The sequence below is a fragment of the Prorops nasuta genome, unplaced genomic scaffold (genome assembly GCF_024137725.1).
Source record: "Prorops nasuta isolate Cenicafe-Biocafe unplaced genomic scaffold, Cenicafe_Pnas_1.2 PNAS00149, whole genome shotgun sequence".
Taxonomy (NCBI): Eukaryota; Metazoa; Arthropoda; class Insecta; order Hymenoptera; family Bethylidae; genus Prorops; species Prorops nasuta.
In genome coordinates, this window is record NW_027116945.1 from 14,901 (window position 1) to 25,402 (window position 10,502).

The 10,502-nt window shown below is 39.1% G+C and overlaps 2 protein-coding genes and 1 long non-coding RNA gene across 5 annotated transcripts; 2 read left to right on the top strand and 1 right to left on the bottom strand.

The window, feature by feature from the left end:
* Positions 1-273: 273 nt before the first annotated feature.
* On the bottom strand, positions 274-3,852 carry LOC136785090 (uncharacterized). 2 transcript variants are annotated; one of them, XR_010824544.1, is made up of 4 exons: positions 3,713-3,852; positions 2,719-2,934; positions 1,934-2,047; positions 274-553 (listed from the first exon to the last, which is right to left on the bottom strand). It is a non-coding gene; the product is annotated as an uncharacterized lncRNA (long non-coding RNA). The 2 variants fall into 2 exon arrangements; XR_010824543.1 differs by lacking the exon at positions 274-553 and having other exon boundaries at positions 1,499-2,047.
* Positions 882-5,162, top strand: LOC136785089 (ras-related protein Rab-37-like). The gene is made up of 6 exons (XM_066746107.1): positions 882-1,483; positions 2,252-2,362; positions 2,811-2,919; positions 3,754-3,864; positions 4,058-4,199; positions 4,287-5,162. The coding sequence occupies exons 1-6, from the start codon at positions 1,253-1,255 to the stop codon at positions 4,405-4,407; spliced, it is 825 nt and encodes a 274-aa protein (XP_066602204.1). The 5' UTR covers positions 882-1,252; the 3' UTR covers positions 4,408-5,162.
* Positions 5,163-5,532: 370 nt separating this feature from the next.
* On the top strand, positions 5,533-10,502 carry LOC136785091 (gastrula zinc finger protein xFG20-1-like). 2 transcript variants are annotated; one of them, XM_066746109.1, is made up of 4 exons: positions 5,533-5,814; positions 6,096-6,236; positions 6,309-6,371; positions 6,464-10,502. In XM_066746109.1, the coding sequence occupies exons 1-4, from the start codon at positions 5,671-5,673 to the stop codon at positions 9,593-9,595; spliced, it is 3,480 nt and encodes a 1,159-aa protein (XP_066602206.1). In that variant the 5' UTR covers positions 5,533-5,670; the 3' UTR covers positions 9,596-10,502. The 2 variants fall into 2 exon arrangements, with proteins under 2 accessions (XP_066602206.1, XP_066602207.1); XM_066746110.1 differs by having other exon boundaries at positions 5,779-5,818.

A 10,502-nucleotide genomic window follows, 5' to 3' on the forward strand; every position in this document is an offset into this window, starting at 1 on the left:
AAGATACTCTTACATTCCTATCTAACCCGGCCTACAGTACAAAACATTTCACATACGTAAATCTAACGCTGTACCGAGATCTCTGGTGAAAAATAGCGTTACACGAGACTGGCGTTGTTATTCTAACCAATAATGGCTTTTGATTTACAGTTTAACGCTCTTGCGACATGTTTTATTTGTACAATACAAACGCGTGTCTCAAAGTAAATTTTACTCTCGCATTTTTCCGAGAAACCCTGGTCGAATAATCAGATCGTTCCACAGTTATATACGCAGCATTTGAAAATTCGTTAAAATATAGCGGAATAAATAGCTACCATTGCGTAAGCGGATGTGACGTATTTGATCAATCAGTTATAATACGTCTTGTAAAATATGGCAATACACGCGTAACAAGGTTCACGTAACGAATGGCTCAGTTATGAAAGGATCGCATCGCAAAATTCAGACGATCCACTCCGTTTCATTCCTCTCAATAATTTCTTCTTGCTCGCATCCCATTAACCATTTCGCACGGATCATCCGGCCTCGCAATCAACGTTCATTTCGCTTCCTGTGAATAAGAGAAAAAATGTGATTAATTGTTGGATGTTTGATTGTTAGTTTCACGTTAATGCATTTGGTAGTAAATAGTGAGAGACGATTCTGTGCTTATTGGAGGTGTCAACAGTTTGGCGGCTGGTGCAGGAGTTAAAGTGGGAAGAAGAAGAAGAAGAAGAAGCAGGGACAAAGTAGCCAAAGGGACAAAGGCGTTGTTGGTGTAAAAGGGAGCGATTGGGGAGTGCTTGGGAGGCCTCTCGGTCACTTTCACTCGGCGTGGCGGAGCCACCAGTCGTCTTGGAAGAACGGAGGAGAAGAAGAAGGTGGTGGTGGTGGTGGCTGCGGTGGGTGCGAGGGAGAGAGAATCAGTCAGAGTAGCGCGAGAAAAGAAGAATTGGCCGATCGTTTGGATCGGAAGGGGAGAGAAAGAAGGAAGGAAGGCGAGTGGAAGAAGCTTGGAAGTCGTGGAAGAAGGCTGAAGAAGAAGAGGAAGGAGCCGTGCCGTGCCGCGCTGCGTCGCACCGCGCCACGCCGCGCCGCGGAGGTTGGCTGGACGGGTTGAGTGACCTGTTTGACAGCGTTGGTTAACACAGACACGGGCGTAGGGGCAAACATAGAAAGGTCTCGAGGGAGTAGGAGGACGGAGCGAGTGCGACGAGACGAAGATTGGCCGAGAAGAAGAGCAAATTGGTGCTCCCGGTATTAGGAGCCCATGAGCATCGTGGAGGAAGCACTGCGCAGTGTGAGCAAGCGAACGAGGCTAGGCTCGCGCGGTAGCAGCCAGAGCAGCACCGATTGGTCCCAGCAGGGCCCCACCAATGGCGCTAGGGGCCCGGCCTCTCAGGCCCCCACGCGCCAGTCCTCTCAGGCCCGCCAATCTTCCAACGACAGCGCCCCTTCTCCGGATCAGGCCCCACCCGACCACGGAGACCTCTTCTTCAAGGTCGAGTCACACAACTGCTCTCCTGTCTCTCTCTCTCTATCATACCTTATTTATCCTCCGATAAACCATTTCTATTAATCATTACAAAATACTTCTGCTTATTCCTATTGCTTCCTCAAAAATTTTCACAACTTAATTACAACACTCTAACTTTCATTGCAATCGAAATTCACGAGTCTTAATGGAAAAACTGTTTGTTTGGAAGAAATTAGAGTTTGGGAATTAATAATTGTACGTCTATAGTGTAGTGTGCTTTAAACGTTTATATCCTGGATAAAACTCTATAATACCTGAGAAATTGAGTTTTCTTTTTAATATAGAGCAAATATTTCATTCGCAACAAGCTCGCGAGTGGGATTATAGTATATTTCTTTGATACAAAGCCCTACACGGAGCTCGCATATCTCTTTTTGTCAAGGATGAGCTATTTTCCTGGAAAATTATACTTACTCGTTGCATATTTGATCCATCCTTCTTCGTGTAGCTCGGAGCGTCCAGTAATTTTCAAATAACACGCTACCAGATAATAGCCTCGCGATCACACAATTCCCATTATTGAATCTCCTAGAATTTTGTAATAGCAATGAAACAAGGGCAGACTTTTGGACTAATATAACGAGTGACAATTAAAAAAGTTTCCTTATTAAGTGGAATTTAAAGTTGGCGAAAATTTGTCGAAACTCATTTTTCAAGTAATTTACTGTGGTAGCGGCACTCAATTGATTTCAACTGCTTTTGACAATAATAAACCTTTTTTACGTGAAATAGGTGATGCTATTGGGAGATAGCGGAGTTGGGAAAACGTGCTTGCTGACGCGTTTCCATAGTGGCAGGTCTTTAGATGGAAACTACTTAACAACGGTTGGCATTGACTTCAGGGTGAGGCACGTTTTAAACTCTGTGTCTCGGTTCGAAAATCTCACGGAAATTTATATCATTTAATCTATATTAAAAATTCCAAGAATTAATATGCTTTAATACAAACCAAACTTTTTTTTTGAGCCTCCTGATTTCTTGGAAAATAAAATCTGTACAACTAAACATGTAAATATGTATTCTTTTGTCCCTAATTATAATTCTCCGAAAGTACGTGAGCGTTTGTTTGGCTATTTTGCCACAACATTGTATTGTATTCGAGCACACAAGTGTGTTTTTGTATACATGCGACCACAAAACGGGTGGCCAACCGGCTAAAGCTAGCAGAACATATAAAAAAAGATAAATGCATTACTCACGACTAAATAGTTCAATAATTGTTTTCTCTACTCATATACTATTGGCTCTCCTCACGCTGATTTTATCAGGCAATTTCTATGTGATTTTTCAGAACAAACTGGTTACTGTTGACGAAATGACAATTAAACTCCAGATATGGGATACGGCTGGTCAGGAGCGGTTTAGAAGCGTGACTCATTCTTACTACAGGGATGCCCATGGTAGGTTTACAAATTCTGCAAAAAATAATTACAAATATTAGTGAGAGAAAAGGCTCTAGAAATTTAGGAAGAGTCACGAGTGATCTAGAAGCGAGTTCAATCAAGTTATTTTCATTAACAAGATAGACGCGGTAATCGAGTTTAATTGTTAAGTCCATTCGAATCCCGATTATTGTCGGAATGAGGGAATCGAACGAAAACCTTAATCAATTCTCATGCACGCAATCAGCATCCTATTTAGAAATGTCCGAGCGGCAAGCAACAATCACGGAACAAGGCGGAATCGTAAATTGCTGGCTCGCAGGCATTGGCACTAGGACGAACACATTGCCATTTTATTGAGCGTTGATTTACCGCGAGACGTAAATTAATACTCGCCAACTGTATATAATATATCACGCTGACCCAATTGAGCGACTGATAAGCTTTTCATAAAGTCGATCCTACTGTAACCGTAAAGTTATTTGACAAAAAAAAAAAAAATGAAACAAGCTTATCGAATAATTTGTGGTTTTGTTTCCCAAATCTTCTCACATTTCGCTGCTTTTGTCAATAAGGTGTCTTATATTCACGCCTAGTCCCCGTACAGTATTATACACCCATCGTGTCTCCAGAAATACTTTATCCTTCGTTTCTCTTTTCTTGCTGGCGTTACCAATAAGGTTTACAGTCCCGTATGCATATATTTACACGAGGTTATGAAACGAGACCGGTTCCAAGTACGACAATAACAGAGGTAGAGCGCAGGTCTAAGCTTCTAGTTCATAAATCGACTCATAACTCTGTGTATTACCGATTGCACAATAGATGAGAATGTTCATGACTGGTTTTCAGCTCTGTTGCTACTGTACGACGTAACGAATAAGACGAGCTTCGATAACATCAGGGCCTGGCTCAGCGAGATCCGGGAACATGCTAATGAGGACGTGGTCATCATGCTGCTGGGTTAGTCTTGTTTCTTTTATTCGTTTGCATAATCCCTGATTTATGCTCCCCTGCCACTTTAATCACAGAAATTACCGTATCGGTCGATTAAAATGTAATCAGGCGTCTCAAATTATTTATTAGTCCATCTGTTTCAGTCTATAACACACTTCTGTTATGATATAATCGCGTCATTAATAATTCTGTTTTTTAGGCAACAAATGCGATTGTGGAAGCGAACGGATGGTAAAGAAGGAAGATGGAGCCAGACTAGCATCAGAATATGGTGTGCCGTTCATCGAAACGTCTGCCAAGACTGGCCTCAACGTTGAATTGGCCTTTCATGCCGTAGCTAGGTTAAATCTTAATAAATGAAAATTACGGCAGTCGATTGACATTGTAAAATAACTTTAAAAATTATATATACATGTATATTTGTTTAGGGAATTGCTGGCAATGAAGAGCGACGATCCGGACGAAAACAAATTCAATGTACAGGACTATGTACGTCAACAATCTGAAACGAATTCTTGTGGCTTCGGTACTAACTGTCTAACAACCTGAATAGCGCCAAATCTTATTGCGCATGCGCCTACATCTAATTTGAACCGAGAAACGGCCGAACACGGATCGGAACTTGTTGGCCGAACGACGCGGGAAACAGCTCCAGAATTCGATTCGAAGCATTTTTGCCGCCATTTCTGAACAATAGTTATAGACGCGAATCACGACAGACCGCAAAAATTGCCATTGATGTTTCGTGTAACCATCATTATTGAAAAACTCCAAATAGATCGTTCGGCCCGAAACAAATATTACGATTTTCTTTTTTCAACGTATCCTCTTTAAGATAAAACTGTTTCCTGGGATACATCGGTTTACTGCTTGATACAAATTTTCAAGTGTGCACAATCCCAAGCGCAAATAGCTGATGAAAAATTATAGTTTTATTTTTCGAGCAACTAATACTACACGCGTGCTTTGTTTGTATAAAGTAGAGCATTATGGAGCTCTTCTGTTAAAGATCATAGAAATATATAAACGGTTATACATTACAATGTACATTAATGTTAATAGACCTTATCAAATATTGATTTGGTGCTTCCAACATTTTTTTTAGCTTTTTATTCACGAACACAAACATGGTAATATGATTTACTTTTTTATGTTGAATGAACAGCTAATGTGTATATGTTAAATGTCGTTATAACAAAATTATATATATAACTTTATCTTAGAAATGTACATACAAAAAAGATACGATTAAATGTTATAATCTTGGAGAACACTTACAGAAATAATAAAATTTCTCCGATGCTAAATAATCGTCGACTCCTTAATTTTCAAATCCTCTCTGTGGTTAGCAAATATCTACGAATTCCTCTCACCTGAGTTAATAATTTGTTGCAGAACAAATGAGACACAATTGAACGTCCCTCTGTTCGAATGAAAATTTTAAGAACGAGAACTGTGTGTTTAGAAAAGAAGTAACAATTAACGACAATGAATAATAGGAATGATGGACCATCGACGCCATATTGACTAGTGTAGTATCGTAGTACTAGAAATTGAACCATCCTATTTGAGAGAAACCGAGGAACTCGAATTAGCCGACGACAACCTGGATTGGATACCGGCAACAATCTGGAAAAGGGAATAGGATGAAATTGAACCTCTTCATTCCGGGAATCGTTCGTTCTGCGGCCTCAGTTCAAATTAACTTAAATGTCGAACGCCGAACAAAAAGCTGCGTCTCTAACCTATCGGTGAGATCTATAAATTTAATAGGACAGACTCTTCGCAGCCTTATAAATTCAGCATTGCAAAATGGACGAAATGATAGACGAAGCAGATATTCAAAATGTATGCAGATTGTGCCTTTCCAACGAGAATCCAAAAACTTGGATATTTAATAATCAGGGTTCGACGATACCACTTGCATCTAAAATACAAGCGTGTCTGTCAATAAATGTATGTAAGAGTTGCTGCATTTAGATTTGCGCTAGATCCTTCTTATAATGCCTATAGCTAGAAATTTATGTGAGGTTATGTATACCATACAATATTTAGAATTCAAGTGATAATTGCTATTATTGTTTATTAGTGTTTATGTATGACCAATCATAATTATATTGCTTCATTAATAATTGGTCTTCTTTGTAACATTTAACTTTAAAAATCTTTATGATTTGGTTCGACTGTTTGCTACTCTCTATCTTTTTAATAAAGATTCATTGACTTATATTTTGTAGGTTACCATTGATGACAAATTGTCAACAGTAATATGTTTATCATGCATTAAACATGTAAATCAATGGCATGAATACAGGGAATCTTGTCATCAATCTCAGATAAAGCTAACCCAATGGTTGTCAAAACAAGTGGAGGAGCATGTAAGTAGGCTTTTGGTTCTCCTATAATTTTTGTCTTTTATATTTCAGTCATTTATGTATCAACTATTATAGGTTGCTGTAAAATGTGAACCTGATAACGATTTGATATTGGGAAATGCCGGTAACTTTGAAGCTGTGCGTATTTTGAAATCTACAAAAGATTGCTTTACTAGTTCACTTTTATGCTCTGTTGTTATAATATAAACTTAACGTACAACTAATTTCAGAGTCTCACAGAAATAGACGAGGTACACGATGTTTCCCTACCTGACAAAGAAGTGAGTTTTATAACTATAAAGGATGAACCCACGAATGAATATGATACCGATTGTACCATAGAAATAGAATCTGTAACTGGCAATGAATTGACAAGTACCTTTGAGGATGAAACAAATGACATTTTCATGGAAGCTGATTCTACACAAAAAGCAGCTACGAAGAACCAGTGTGCAAAAAAAAAGAGTCGTCGGCGTGTCCACACGCATTACAAAGGGCCAAAACTCTGTTTGCTAAAATGCAAAATTTGTAACATTAATTTACATTCGAAATATAGTTACATAAATCATATGAACAGGTACCACAGTGAGCCTGTTGAAGATGTAGGAACCAATGAGAGCGAAATGAGCACTGCTACGGAAGAGGAGGAGGAGGAGATCGAGGATGTAGAAGATGAGCTGGTCAGTATGGAAAACGATGCGCTTTTGCCACAGGTCCAACAAAATATAATAAGTCAATTAAAAACTTTCTCTTGCTACACCTGCAAGAAGAGCTTCAATGATCATAAAAGGACACTTGTACACATTAGGTATCACATGCCTGACTTGAGGCCGTATACTTGCACTGCTTGCTTGACGGAATTTCCTGACAGATCTATGTACAAACTACATTGCTGTGATTCTTTCGAGTGTGCCATGAAAATTGCTTTGGTTGTCCCAACATTTGGCAAGGAGAAGTATTTCACGTGTAACATGTGTTTGAGATCTTTGCCCAATAGAAAAGAATTACTCAGTCATTTATCAAAGCACTCGTACCAGCAGTATCAGGCATTAATGTCTGCTTCAGAGGAGACCCCGAAGCTTCGATTAATGGAATCGTCGGCACTACAGCAAAATAACGTGAATTCTTTGGAAGTTAGCCAAACATCAGTGAAAAATAATGATCCTGGGGGATATACTTGCAAACTCTGTGGAATGAAATACAAGCGTATAAGCAATTGGATCAAACATTCGGTTCTCTGTATGAAGCTGAAACCCAGTACAAGAATATCTTATGAATGTACCAAATGCTCTAAAACCTTCCTCGTGTTTCGTAAATTTTGTTATCATCTTGCATCAGTACACAAGACGAAGGAAATTGTTTGCTCCAAGTGCCATAAGAAATTTAAAAATGGAAATGAGTTCCTACAGCACTATGGTGAACACACGACAATAGAGGGTAGCAGAGAATTCGTCGACACACTGGACGGTACTGATACAACAGAGTTTAACGACCCGTTAATCGAAAACCCGGAGAGTGAAGTCGAACGCACATACAATTGTGCTCTATGCGACAGTGATTTCTCTTCGATGGCCGAACTTTCCGAACACAGAAATCTCCATCTCAAGGTCAAAATTTATTCTTGCGTAATTTGTCGTAGCATGTTCAGTAGTGCCAATGCCTTGGAGATTCACATGAAGGATCATGGAATCAAAAATATCCAAGATTTGAACACGAGGGCTTCTAGCGCACAGAGCATAAGCCCGAACAAGGGCCCAAAGGTCAAGTCACTTCATGCTAAACACGACAGACTCAAGTGCCACGTATGTGGACGTCGTTTCTCCAATGCTGCTAATAAAATGAGACACGTTAGATATATTCACGAGAAAGAGCGTCGGTTGGTTTGTCCATTGTGTCCTGAAATGTTTCATACAAAGGAGAAGTGCGAGACTCACGTCTTCACTGAGCATCCCGATTTGGCTGATTCTTCTTTTCAATGTAACGAATGCTGGAGGTTTTTCGTTTGCCAAGACAACTTGGATGATCATATGGCAAAAGATCATCCCACTTTCATGCTTTTAAAATGTGATCTATGTCCTAAGAAATTCGCAGATAAGAAGTCACTTAAGATTCATCGGGGATGGCATTCCAGGGCCAATTACAAATTAGCTTTGGACAACCCTGATAATCTCGTAGAATCTGCGAAATCCAACGACAAGAGACCAGCTACAGCAAGAAAATCATTCTCATCTTTAGCAACGCAAGCACTAGGGAACAATCTCCAATGTCAGGTGTGCAATGAACGATTCGACGATGTAACTGTATTAAGAAAACACTTGTGGGACGTTCATTGTGCCAAAAACAAAGCGGAGAAACGTATATCAAGTAATGAGCTGCAATGCGAGCTGTGCACCAACGTCTTACCCGACCAGAAAAGTTTCGAGAGTCACCTCCAATGGCACAAAGCTAATCCGCTTTTCGGCAACGATGCCAAGGATCGTTTTGCCTGCGATGTATGTAACAAAACGTTCGTCTCGAAGAAGAGTATGAGCAGACATAAAAAATTACACAAACCTGCGTCGTCAGTTGATGTACAATACCCTCAGTGGTTCTGCTTCAGTTGTGAGAAGTCATTTACCGCCAAACAATCGTTGCAACGACATAACACAAATTTCCACAATAACAAACATAGGAAGAAGGTTGTTCAACCTGCGAATAATCCTCGACAATATTCGACCAACGAAACGAATACGAAGCGATTGAAAATGGAAACTAACGGTGCACCGGTAATTGCGGACTCGGACAATCGGGGAAAGAAGGCAGTGAGCTGCCATTTTTGTAAAAAGTTATTCCCTAATATGAGCCTTCTCTTCCGACACAAGCAACTGGCACACAAATACATACATCCGAATAAATTAAACAAAGTTATATATCTTCCAGAGCCAGATCCCTCGGGAAAGATGTTCTGCACCTATTGCCGGAGGAGTTTCCAGTCGTTGTCGCATTTACGAATGCATTATGCCCAGAAACACAAGAATGTAGTTTTGCAGAAATCAATAGAACATAATAAATGCAAAAAATCCCCCGAATTTCAAGTCGACACTATAATCTATAGCTGCGAACTTTGCGACCGGATCACTCTGAGCAAGGACACTTTCGTGGAGCACATGCAACAAGTTCACAAGAGCCGCTACGTATTTGGCTCTGGAAAGATATTGCACAAAGAAGTGCTATTCGAACATTATCAGGTAAGCTCTAACGGTACCATTTGCCCAAAATGTAACATCAAATATCCTAATTTACGATGCCTGAAAATCCATTATATCAAGAAGCACGCAAACGCAGATTTAAGCTTACCTAGGTTGGACCGCCCTATAATTTAAAAAACTACAGAGACACTAAGTATTTTTATTTTACAAGTATTAATTATGCGGGGATCGACGATTGAATCGATCGCCGATGTTTGGAATAAAATTTTTTAAACTAGTGACCGCTTCTGAATGTTCATTATGTATAATCAATTTTTACTAGATTTGTAGTCTTTTCTATTTGTATAAGAATCTATTTTATTTCTCAAGACGTATTTCCTTTGACTTAGTTATGATCAAGCTTATTGATCTTTAAGCTGATGAGTTATTTGGTTTTTTGTATGTACAGCATTGTTTAACATTGATTTATGTATATAGTTTTGTAGTTACAATCGATACCACTTTTGCTAGGATAATTGCCAAAAGAGAATATTTTTCCTTTCTTTATTGATCCATGATTTCACGGCTAATAAGTCGAATGTCATATTTTTAAGATAAAAAATTTTAGAAAGAACGAATGTTTGCGGTAATTGCACAAAAAATACCAGTTATACATAATATACATATATCTCAGCTGTTAATGTGCTAGATCTCAGTAAGCTTAGTAAAAATGAATAAAATGAACAGTTTTGTATTGGAGACAATAAAATGAGACACTGGGAGCATGACCTACTGATAAGCACACTACGCGAGTAGCCTAAAGGTGAAGTCTTACGACGTGTCTTGAGGAATCATGATACTCACCCCCATGATCCTCTCATTCATAGTAGCTTGTAAACTGTGCACGCCGCGTCTTGATATTTCATCCAAGTTTACTTTTTTGCCTGTGTGTGTGTTTACAAATCAAAGGGGAAGACACAAGAATTGCTTTAGTCTTCCTTATTAAAACGTTTGTATATTAACTGTACGAGCCTTATAATTTTCATTGTATAAGGATATACACATATATATATATATATAATAAAGAAAATTTATAGATTTA